Source organism: Acartia tonsa, chromosome 1 (genome assembly GCF_053477335.1).
Source record: "Acartia tonsa isolate MP-2025a chromosome 1, ASM5347733v1, whole genome shotgun sequence".
NCBI classification, from domain to species: Eukaryota; Metazoa; Arthropoda; class Copepoda; order Calanoida; family Acartiidae; genus Acartia; species Acartia tonsa.
In genome coordinates this window covers 27,138,097-27,150,798 of record NC_137260.1, presented here as the reverse complement: position 1 = coordinate 27,150,798, position 12,702 = coordinate 27,138,097, and the positions used below count along the sequence as shown (strand labels likewise).

The window sequence follows — 12,702 nt, the reverse complement described above, 5'->3', positions numbered from 1 at the left end:
ATTCTTTTACCCTTCATTATTGTACCCTAAATATACAGCAAGACATTACCTTACACTTTTTTTTGAATATTATCCTTATAATAAAGTAACAGGATGTTTGTTTGTCTGTGTATCTGTGTGTTTGTCTGTATGTTTGTACCGAAGGATCTCGCTAACCGCTGAACCGATCGGGTTCTCCTTAACAGGGTAGCTTCTTATAGGTCCCGGGAAGGTTTATAACTTTTTTCTTGGGGGGTGGGACACCCCTAACCTCCCCAAATTTTTTTTTTACTTTTTCTTTTAAAATCTAAAATAAGAAATTGGGTTATTAAATTCGACACATTACCTTCATCTCAGTATGATAGAAATATTATTATTATTATATAAATATTATAGGAAGTAAGATATCGGAACACATTACCTCCATCTCAGTATGATAGTAATATTATTATTATATAAATATTATAGGAAGTAAGATATCAGCACACATTACCTCCATCTCAGTATGATAGAAATATTATTATTAATATATAAATATTATAGGAAGTAAGATATCGGAACACATTACCTCCATCTCAGTATGATAGTAATATTATTATTATATAAATATTACTAGCGGCTACGCCCCTAGAGGCCTCCAGGGGCACTTGAGGAGAGAGTCGAATTTAATAATTCAATTTCTTATTTTAGATTTTAAAAGAAAAAGTAAAAAAAAATTTTTTTTGGGGGGGGGGGCAAAAAAATTTTTTTTTTTGGGGGGGGGGGTTTCCGCCCCCCCCTCTCATTTTTAATTTTAGTTAAAAAAATTTAAAAAAAAAAATTTTTGTGGGGGGGATTTTTTTATTTTTTAGGGGGGTTGGGGGTGTCCCACCCCCCAAGAAAATAAATATAAACATTCCCGGGACCTATGAGAAGCTACCCTGTTAAGGAGAACCCGATAGGTTCAGCGGTTAGCGAGATCCTTCGGTACAAACATACAAACATACAAACATACAAACATACAAACATACAAACATACAAACATACAAACATACAAACATACAAACATACAAACATACAAACATACAAACATACAAACATACAAACATACAAACATACAAACATACAAACATACAAACATACAAACATACAAACATACAAACATACAAACATACAAACATACAAACATACAAACATACAAACATACAAACATACAAACATACAAACATACAAACATACAAACATACAAACATACAAACATACAAACATACAAACATACAAACATACAAACATACAAACATACAAACATACAAACATACAAACATACAAACATACAAACATACAAACATACAAACATACAAACATACATACAAACATACATACAAACATACATACAAACATACATACAAACATACAAACATACAAACATACAAACATACAAACATACAAACATACAAACATACAAACATACAAACATACAAACATACAAACATACAAACATACAAACATACAAACATACAAACATACAAACATACAAACATACAAACATACAAACATACAAACATACAAACATACAAACATACAAACATACAAACATACAAACATACAAACATACAAACATACAAACATACAAACATACAAACATACAAACATACAAACATACAAACATACAAACATACAAACATACAAACATACAAACATACAAACATACAAACATACAAACATACAAACATACAAACATACAAACATACAAACATACAAACATACAAACATACAAACATACAAACATACAAACATACAAACATACAAACATACAAACATACAAACATACAAACATACAAACATACAAACATACAAACATACAAACATACAAACATACAAACATACAAACATACAAACATACAAACATACAAACATACAAACATACAAACATACAAACATACAAACATACAAACATACAAACATACAAACATACAGACACACAGACACACAGACACACAGACACACAAACATCCTGTTACTTTATTATAAGGAAAATAGGAAGTAAGATATCAGCACACATTACCTCCATCTCAGTATGATAGAAATATTATTATTATATAAATATTATAGGAAGTAAGATTTCAGCACACATTACCTCCATCTCAGTATGATAGTAATATTATTATTGTATAAATATTATAGGAAGTAAGATATCAGCACACATTACCTCCATCTCAGTATGATAGTAATATTATTATTGTATAAATATTATAGGAAGTAAGATATCAACACACATTACTTCCATCTCAGTATGATAGAAATATTATTATTATTTTATAAATATTATAGGAAGTAAGATATCAGAACACATTACCTCCATCTCAGTATGATAGAAATATTATTATTATATAAATATTATAGGAAGTAAGATATCAGCACACATTACCTCCATCTCAGTATGATAGAAATATTATTATTATATAAATATTATAGGAAGTAAGATATCAGAACACATTACCTCCATCTCAGTATGATAGAAATATTATTATTATATAAATATTATAGGAAGTAAGATATCAGCACACATTACCTCCATCTCAGTATGATAGAAAATATTGGTTCCTTCCCGACTGTGATAGAGTTAGGGTGAGTAATTTCAATATTTCGATATGATTATCAGATGTTAATCTTAGCAATCACCGATTCATCCCAACTTTATTATTTTATAAAACAAGTAAGTATAAAATACATTTAGGATAAGTTTTTTTCTGTTTAGGAATATGTTGATTCTAGGAACTTTTTTATAGCTTTTGTCTATAGTTCTTTTCAATAAGAAATACACATATTTAGTGAATATCATCGTTCAATTACTATTTTTAAGCCTTTTATTTTAAAACACACACCTTTACGGATTCTACCAGAAACCTACCCCACTCTTTTTGTTTCCAGAATGTATGTCCTCCCTATAAAGAATTGCTTAAGTTTATTTTTTAATACTTTTTCATTTTAGGCACTTGAGCTTTTACGGGGTAAACCCGACGGGACCTTCCTAATTCGGCAGTCCAGCAATGGTCAGTATGCTCTGTCCATTGTTCACTCGAGTGGGCTTGTGGATCATTGTCTTATTGATAAGTAAGCTTTATAGTATTTATAAGAAGTATTATGTCCCAAAGAAATTCAAAAGAGAATTTCTAGCAGACAAAAATTTTCTATTATAGGTATTTGTATATGAATAAATTCATAAATACATGCAATGGAATTTTGGACACCTTAATTTCACCCAGCAGAGGTTTATCCTAAATGATTTAACTGTTTATGGTTGACCTACATGGATATAAAGTAATGACCATCCATTAACAAAATACGGTCGGTTTGTTCCTAAAATGTTACTAATGATTTGATTAGTAGTTATTCGTCTATTCATCTAGACTTTCTATATTTAATTTTAATTCTCTTAAAATACATAATCTTTTTTCAGGGTTGAGTTGGGATATGGATTTGCAGACACAATTCAAGATCCAAACTATTTGTTTCCAAATCTGGACAGTCTTGTCTATCATTATACTGTCACAAATCTAGAGGTAGGACACGATCTCTTATTAGTTGGCTTCAAACATTTTAGGCGTTTATTTAAGTGTGTGATGGGGTGAAACAAACCTTTAGTGTCCAAACTTTCCCACCAAAAGTTTTATATACTAAAATAAAATAGGTAATTTTGTTTATCATAATTAGGAATCACATCAATTTATCGTCAATTGTCTTTTCCCTGGATTTTTAAATTTTGGTACCATTTGGTCAAATTAATTTATTGTAGATCTAAATATCTTTGGTTTATTCATAATTACACATAAGAAATTCAAATATTACAGGAGCACAACGCCTGCTTGAAGACCACCCTCATCTATCCCCTGAACTGCCCGGCCTTGCAACAGAAGGATGCAGGATACATTGCTCCTAGTTCGCTCTGAGATAACATATTGCTCCTACCCAATTTTTTCTACCGCCATGGTTTTAACACAGCTCCATATATTTAAAACAGTTTTATATTCTCATTTTCTATAGAATATTTCCATAAATATTTTCGATTTTAAATAAGGCTAGTTTTAGAATAGAAAAGATATGATAACATTTTCTTCCAATATATTGATATGATTCATATATTAAAGTATATTTATGCAACAATTGTAGGGTAGGTAAATTTAGATTAGAGACTTTTTTTGAGGTCACATCTTTCTGGAAATAATTTTGATCAATGGGTTGTTTGATACTGGGTCAATTTTCTTCCAATCCAATGAAGGGTGTAGTTTTGTGTGGCATTGATGAAAGTTACAGTATACAAAATAACTTTTTTTCGTTGAGAAAAATTGCTGCATTGAACTTCCCCTATTTGCACCCCAACTAATGCTTTAACGTTGATAAAACCTAATCCAGTGATAATTTAGTGCTATACAAAAACCAGTCTTTCGCATTGGAGGTTTATAAAGCAAAATTTGCAGATATTTATTTGAGATGGTCTTTACAAGACCTTTACAATTCAAATCTAAGTGACACTTTTTTGTGGCGAATCTACTCTTCGAGTCTTATGAACAGTCAGTTTGTTATCTTTATGTTGTAGTCCAGTTAATAAAATGAAATTTTCTTTGGTTTATCTACTTACCAAAAAAAAACTAAGTTTATATTATCTACAACTAGGGCTATTAGTTTGAACGTACCTTACACATAAATTGTTATTTATAGATTGCCCATATTAGTCCATGATTTACTTACTTATTCTCTGCTGCTATTGATCGTAATAGTTCTTGTTTTTAAAAAATCAACTGAGATGCCTTCAGATAGTTGGCTAAAGTCTTATAAGCAATAATTTTGTAATGGTGTAATATTAAAAATTTGCATCACTTATTTGTATCTGATGCATAATATATATTTCTAGTATTGTTTTATAGATCAAAATATCTACAGACACGAAAATAAAAGTTTTTAGTTTACGTGGATAATATCTATAAACCATGCCAGAAACGTTTTTTTTCTTAACGGCTTAACGGAAATTGAAATTCGGAGCCACATTGAAACATTGATTAGGTGTACAAATCCACTCGTAATTTGATGCATGATTCTTCATTTTTCAAACAAATTCTTTTAGTTTGTCCATCCTTATTGCTTCATACATGCTTTTTCGACACCAGTCAGAGCAGTCATTATTGTATAGATCTCTTAAATTAAGGTATGGGGGACAATTAGAATCATCACAGTAAGCTAGAGCTCTGTGCTTAATTTTCTTAGTTGCCGTTAATGCAATATTTAACTTGAAAAAACTGACGATTTCTAAGGGTAAAAATTATGTTAAAAATGATTTCAATAAGGTGTTATTTTTATTTTTTATGAAGGTAAATTTATATTTGTCTTTATACCTTGATTACGAGATCTCCCCTCCCTTTTTATTCACCTTTGTACCAAATCAATGAATCTTTCTGGAAATAAAAATAAACGTTTGGAAAAACAATGACATTCTAAATTTAATTTATGTTAAGGGATCGCATCATTGAGATAGTATTTTTGCCTTATAACTGTGGTAACCCTGTGTCTTTGAATTAAATGTTTTTGTAACAGTGCAGCTTATCTATAACTAGGATCATGTCACTACGCGTCAACTCATACAAGGACAAGAAAAGTAAAAGAGAAATATGGGGGGAGGTAGATGTGCCACTTTTTGAAACCAAAAGTAAAACGTGCATGATCTCAGCCCATAAAAGAGTTACAGCTCTTAAATTCTGAACAGCATTTGCTTCAGTGGTGAACAATATGGAACTGTGAAGAAACGGCGGCGGAACCGCCGAAAACCGCCTTTCCTGCCGAATGTTTTGCCTTTTCTCGCCATAATAGACAATTTTCAATCATCTGAGATAAACTTTTATTTCATAAAAATTTCGCTATATATTCACTTGACACTTGTAGGATTGAAAATATAAGGGAAATTTTTATGAGAAAAAAGTTTATTTCAGATGTTTGAGAATTATCTAATTTAGCGAAAAAAGGTAAAAAAATTCGGCGGTTTTCGGCGGGAGCGGCGTTTCCGCCGCCGTTTTTTCACATTTCCATATTGTTCTCCACAAAAGCAACTGCTGTGGCGAATTTTAGAGTTATAACTCTTTTATGGGCTAAGATCATGCACGTTTTACTTTTGGTTTCAAAAAGTGGCACATCCGCCTCCCCCCTTTACAAATTAACATTAGAAATTAAAGCCGCATATTGAAACACTTTTTCTGCTGAAAATATTTCGGCTTGTTATTGCTACGCTACATTTGGCCAAAACATACCTAACTTTATTTTTCAGGCGTAACCGATGTGTGTCATATTATTTAATTCCTCATGATTTCATAATTGACACATATTTTTCTATGATTAAAAGATTTATGTAATTTGTATTATTTCTAGTACATTGTATTTGGGAAATTGAGTCTCTATATATTAATATTTGTTGATGGATTAATGTAAAATTGAAATATCTGGTGAATTATAATGTATATTACCAAATAGATAAAACCAGTTCAAGACTAAAAATCAGTTCTCAAAACAAAATAGTCATCCAAATTAAATTATGTATGTAAAATCAAGTTTAGATATTGTATAAAAAAGTCTGTAATATTTCATAAATTATATGTGCTTTTTTTAATAGCATTAAAAAGCCAAAACGTTGAAGAAAAGAAGAAACGATTTTGAGAATAAAGTTTATTTTAAATAAAAGCTCCGCTTTGAAGATTAGTTTAGTTTGTTGCAAATTGAATCAAGTTTTTATCTCCGCTTATAATATTTGCAGATTTTATAAAAATGGATTTGGATTTGGTTCAGTATTGGATTTATCCTACAGGTATTGTAGAAAAATATTTCATAAATGCATCTGAAGGTTATGTTATTTGTGAATACTAGGATATAAATCACTGATTTCTAAGGTATAGTAATACTGAAAGGTTTCGTGATATAAAAAAATTCGTTTAAGCTGTGAGTTGGCTCTTTTATCGGATCTCAATATTTTATCATTTTACTAATATTCTTGTGTACGCCCTTGCCAAAGAGGGGAAGGGGGCATTTATGCGTTTTTTAGTCGTAAAGTGAGGTGTTTTAACACTTGTCACAAGTTGAACGCTAAAAATTATGTATGGCATTTGCTCTGAATGGTACAAAATGGGACTGAAAAGAAACTTTTTTCTTTTTTAACAAAGTTCATTTTATAATTGACTCTTTTGATCTTAATAAAATAAACAAGTCATAATTTTACAAAAATAGTCCTTCAGCATATAGATTTACGGCATAATAGTCCCCTTTTGATAAGAACATTATTCATCAGATAAAATTAGGTTTGGCAATCAGTCTAATTTTTGGAGTTGATTCGGATTCTTAGAAGAATCTGTCCAAAAATAAAACTGATTCACCGTGGATTCCGGATTCTTTTTTTTGACGGATTCTTGATTTTGGATTTAAAAGGCTTTAAAAAAATAAATTAATGGATTAAATTATACCGGGAAGGATCTAAGCTGCGTTTTTCATATTTTCTGATATCTCCACTTGGTAGTGAAGGTCCACCCAAATTTGAGTGGAATTCGGATTCGGGTTGCTAACCCTAGATAATATTAAGTGTAAATCCTACAGACGCGTTTGGTTTTCCAGGTTACTACATATATCTAAATGTATATTTGTCCACAGATTAAAATATTCCATATACCTTGAATACGAGATCTGAATAATAATCAACCATTTCAATTTTCCATTTCGTCTTTGAATTTAGATACCCAGTATTGTGTGAACGTGCGCACGATTATGAAATATAAGTGCAAAAAAAAAGTTAAATACTGGTTTTATAAGTTATAGTATTTGGGTCTTCAATTTTATCATTTTGTACAACTTAGTACCATTTGCAAAAATCAAGAATAACTCATTTGTAATGTACAAAATCGGAACTTGAATTTCTATTTTCATATTAGAACATCCTAGAACTTATAATTATTGGATTTTGACAACGTATTAGGTATAATCTGAACTTAGATGTTATTTATATTATTTTTAGTCGAAGGACTGGATGGTATGACTGTATTGGCAGATATATGGAGCCTGGTCAATGAATCGGTATCCAAATACCTGTGGCATCAACAGCTATTCAATTTGAATCTGGTTAGTTCTAAAGGTAATACTTGTTGCTTGAACTTTTTTCTTTTCCTAGCCATACTAGTGAGTGTGGTAAACGTTTAGTTGTGCAGCTATTAAATAATTAGGCCATGTTCGAAATACTAATAAAATTCTTATAAATATCTGTCATTGAGTATTAAAACTTGTATCAGTAAGTTATAACTCCTGGTAGACTAAACAGCAATACACATATTAAACCCGTGTTATTAGCGTAATTGGTGATGTATCGTGGTTGGGGACGTTAGTTTCGAGTCTGGGCCACTCTGCGTCATACTAGAGACGTTAAAAGTGTACTTTAAGTCCAGCAATAAAAAATATTTGATTCCGAAGCTGTAAGAAGACTTTATTATTATTATTTATTTTAATATGAGACTAATATTTTACCTATTTTTACTGGCAGAAAATAGATTTTTTTTTATATATTTTCTTTTTTTTTCTATATAACCTACCTAGGATTACAAAAGCTAATGATAATTAAAGAAATAAAAACTACTACTTTTCAACTAAATTGCATACAACATTTCACCTTGGCTTTATGCAAAATAATTCTGAAAGTGTGTACGTGAAGTTCATCTATTTACTCTCTATTTTCATTAACTTTTACAAAAAGAAAACTTTTAATTTTTGTTTTGTTTTAGTAGGGATAAACAGATATGTAATTTATTTAGTTTTGATTTTCTTGGGAAGGGGGTGGGGTTATGATGTTTGTTTTACAGTTTTGATTCAAATATTTTCTGGAAAAAATCGTCTTATGTCTTACCTACTGTTTACAAATAGAGTATCTTGCAACTTTAAAAAAATAACTGTGGCAATAATGGTTAACTTCAGTATAAGACGAGTTCTATTTGAATCAAGAATAGACTTAGAATGTGTGGATATTGGGAGAGATTCTCGCATACCTTGATAAAATGTTTCTCCCAACTGGCTAATATAACGGACCCCATTCGCTCCACAGACCAAGGAGGAACGTATTGGTTAATATCTTAGGACTATATTAGCAACCTAAATTGAGGACAAAAATTCCTCTGTCATTATATCCACGAATTCGTTATCCATTTAATCAAGATGAAACAATCTTCATTAGTCATTAGTTCACTTATTGTATATCATTTATCCCTGTTTACTATTAAAGTTGGTTGGCATCTGCACGGTAAAGTTGAATATGGAGATAGTATCAATGATGAATGGATGGTTGTTGCACTACTTAAATATATTACAAGGTTAGTTAGTATTTTGAGTGAGGGGGATGGACATTAGACTATAGATTATTCTTGTTTCTAATAAATACAGGGGTGTATAATTATATTCTGCACAAGATTCATTTTTCCCCTCCTAGTTTTTTTTCCAGCAAGGAAGGGGATAAATGGAAAATATTTTCAGAACTCCTTATCTTATTCATATTACCCCCCCCCCCCCCATATTCTTATAATTTTTTTTACCAGAGAGGGGAGAAAAATGGGAAAAAATGCTTTCAGTTCTTTTAGATTTTACATTTTTTTCCCCAACCACGTGTTCCCCCACCCCGCCTTTTAGCAGGTTCAAATTTGCAGAATATACACCCCTGAATAAATAAATAAGTTATCTCATTCGTTTGCCTAAAAATTTGCACCTATATTTATTTAGACAATACAGAAAAGAAAAAAATAATTTTTACCATTTACTTTTCAAATTATTTATATCTTTTCATTTTAGCAAAATGAATACGGTTGCAGCTAGAGTGGTTGACTCAGATGGGGAAATACTTCTCATTGAGGCGGCTGAATACCTTCCAAAGTGAGAATTGTTTAAGTATATTTTAAAAGTAAATTAAACATCCTTCTATTAATATTTCTGTTTTAAAATGTTCAATATTAAATATTTTAATCTTAAAATGATCTTGGATGATTTATAGTAAGCTAATTTGGTAAGACATAGCCAATATTCATCATTTAACATCTAAAAATTTCTAGATGGGCTGGAGAGCCAGATCTAGCTGACGGGCGTGTCTACCTGTACAATGGAGATGTCCACCTGGTGGCTCCATGTTCAGGACCTGGAGACCTGACACCCTATCCTGTTGGTGCACCAGAACCTGAAAATCTTGCCATCTTCTTGAACAAATATCCGCATTTATCCTTGGCAAAGCCAGAAGTACAAAAAGTAAGAATATTTTACACGGGTGTATATTCTGCACAAGATTTATTTTTTCTCCTGCTGCAAAATTTTTACATTCCCCCCCCCCCCCCATATCATTTTTTTTTATATTTTTGCCCCCTCCCCCCTTTAGCAGGGTCAAATTTGCAGAAAATACACCCCTGACATTTACTACTGTAAAATTAATTTTTTTAATAGTTAGGTACCTACATTTTCACTATTATTTCTTCACAGTGTATCACAGAGCGACTTGGTGGATTTCCAGAAAAAGTGAAAGAAAATCACCACATCACAAATGTATTACTTCCCGACGTTGTAGCCGCTTGTATAACAATGGACAAACAATCTGTGTGTGACATGATCAATTCATTACGTGACAAAGACCACTTGGATTTAAGAAAGTGCAGGAATATGCCAAGAATTAGACCAGATTCTAGAAAATTGTTTTCTGTGACATTTCCAAGATGTCTGTATGCTATTCTAAGTAGTACAGATGCCAGACCACATAGGTAAGTTTAGTATTTTAGTAATAGGTAAGTTTAGTATTTTAGTAATAACTAGCTAGGGCAAAATTAAGTTCTAATTAGGTTATCTTAAAATAAAAGTATTAGATCATGTCAATGTTTGTTTGACTTAGCCAAAAAAACTAACTATGTAGGGAAACATTTTGTCAATCGAAATTGTTAAAACATTTTATTGTTTTGTTAGTAACTAGAAAAGTTGCTGTTGCAGAATGTTTTCTAAAGAAAATTAGTAAGAAAAATGACAAGCATGTTTTTACGTTGCATATACACTTAAGTTACCTTTTTTTTACAAATGCTAAACCTGTTTGTTAGTTATATTTAGTACAAGAATTCGAATTTTAATATCTAATGTTATGATACATTTATTTTTTGTCTTAAGGAGTTCTGGATGGACCATTGATGAATCTAAGCCAGAAGAATTACTTGGTTACAAGCTCAGCCTTGGACTAGAAATTCTGGCGTCCAGGTACAGAAATCCAGGGGATCAACAGGCCACGGATACAACCTCAACTCATTTCATTAAGAAACTACAAAGTGTTGGATATTTTCAAGGTACGTGAAATTATTGATTAATGATTAAATTGTAATGTCATAAAAAAACTGATCAAAATTCTAATAATTAAAAACTTACCTATTCAATTTTATAAACATTTAATTAGGGGTTTATATTCTAAAATATTGACCCTGCTAGGGGGGGGGGGGGGGGGGGTAAAACTTTTTTACCAAAAAAAATAAGAATATGTTGTTGGGGGGAAAAAAAATAAAAAATTAAGAGAAATGAAAACGTTTTTATCCATTTGTCTTCCCTCCGTGGTGAAAAAACTAAAATGTGTGGGAGGGGGGATAATGTAAATAAAATAAAGAGTTCTGATTTTTTTTCATTATTCACCCTTCCTTGCTGGGAAAAAAAACCATGAGAGGAAAAAATCTAAAATTTTGCAGCAGGGGAATAAAATGAATCTTATGCAGAATATACACCCCTGAACATGTTTTAAACTTTTTGCATAAAGCTCAATTTTTCTTTGAATTTCATAAACTTCCAGTAGGTATTATGTATTTCCAAAAAATAAAGCTTCAATTTTTACAGAAATAAACTCTTTATGCCAACTTCACAATTTTTATCGCAAGTTTTTTCTTATGCACTTATTCTTCAGGTGAAATGGAAGGATCAAGAAAATACAAAGAACTTCTAGAACAAGCAAAACAATTTTTTGAGAATTCAACTGATAATGTATATCATTCTCGCTTGGACAAAATCATGAGCAATGTCGAGGGATATGAGAAGGGTTCGTTAAAGACTCCTGAACTTGGATGGCTGTCGCCACCTGGCCAACCAGATTCTGAAACCTGGATGGAGGTTACGCCAGAATCCCTGGACCAAATGCTGGCCGCCCGGTTTGGGGTGGCGCAGGGTGGTGAAGATAAAATTCCTGGAGCTTTAAATGTATTTCTTAATAAGATGTCAGACATGACGGGTGTTGAAAGTCACATGGGGGATGATATGAATTTTAAAGCTGATGACCTGATTGCTTCTATGAAGAAGTTGTTAGGTGAGACCGGTAACAATGATGACACTCATAAAGACGAGAATGGTGAAGTAGATAGCAGTGATTCAGATTCAGACAGTGATATTGAAAATGACGATCCTGTGATAATTGACTACATGTCAAGACTTGATGCTGAGATAGGTGGTAGTGTTGCTGGTAGATCTGACCTGCCAGATTTGGATCAGCCCCTCCAGGTTGATAGCAACGTACTGTCCAATCTGCTGGCCTCTTATTCAGCTGAATTTGGATTTTCGGGTCCAACTTCATCAATACTAAATACTATCGGTGTTAACCCAGGTGTCAAAAAGGATTCTTGAAATTTTACATCCTAGTAAAGTATTTTTTATCTGCGATAAATCATTATTTTTAGTTTTCAGAAA

General features: G+C 31.5%; 2 protein-coding genes across 6 annotated transcripts in view; both read left to right on the top strand.

Annotated features, from left to right (window-relative positions):
• Positions 1-6,755, top strand: part of Pi3K21B (phosphatidylinositol 3-kinase regulatory subunit alpha) — an 11,956-nt gene extending 5,201 nt beyond the window's left edge. The window contains exons 10-14 of one of the 5 annotated variants that reach the window (XR_013878515.1): positions 2,506-2,586; positions 2,951-3,072; positions 3,419-3,521; positions 3,810-4,124; positions 6,347-6,755. Coding sequence is in view for 1 of the 5 variants with exons in the window: in XM_080157005.1 (XP_080013131.1) it covers positions 2,506-2,586; positions 2,951-3,072; positions 3,419-3,521; positions 3,810-3,908 (405 nt within the window). In the remaining 4 variants the exon portion in view is untranslated. Of the gene's footprint in view, positions 1-2,505; positions 2,587-2,950; positions 3,073-3,418; positions 3,522-3,809; positions 5,021-6,271 lie in introns of those variants that run through there. The other 4 variants (XR_013878511.1, XR_013878513.1, XR_013878514.1 and 1 more) reach the window with 4 other exon arrangements.
• ecd (ecdysoneless cell cycle regulator) lies at positions 6,711-12,702 on the top strand. Its single transcript, XM_080156986.1, has 8 exons — positions 6,711-6,805; positions 8,000-8,116; positions 9,251-9,338; positions 9,811-9,891; positions 10,068-10,257; positions 10,486-10,760; positions 11,155-11,327; positions 11,930-12,702. The coding sequence occupies exons 1-8, from the start codon at positions 6,766-6,768 to the stop codon at positions 12,637-12,639; spliced, it is 1,674 nt and encodes a 557-aa protein (XP_080013112.1). The 5' UTR covers positions 6,711-6,765; the 3' UTR covers positions 12,640-12,702.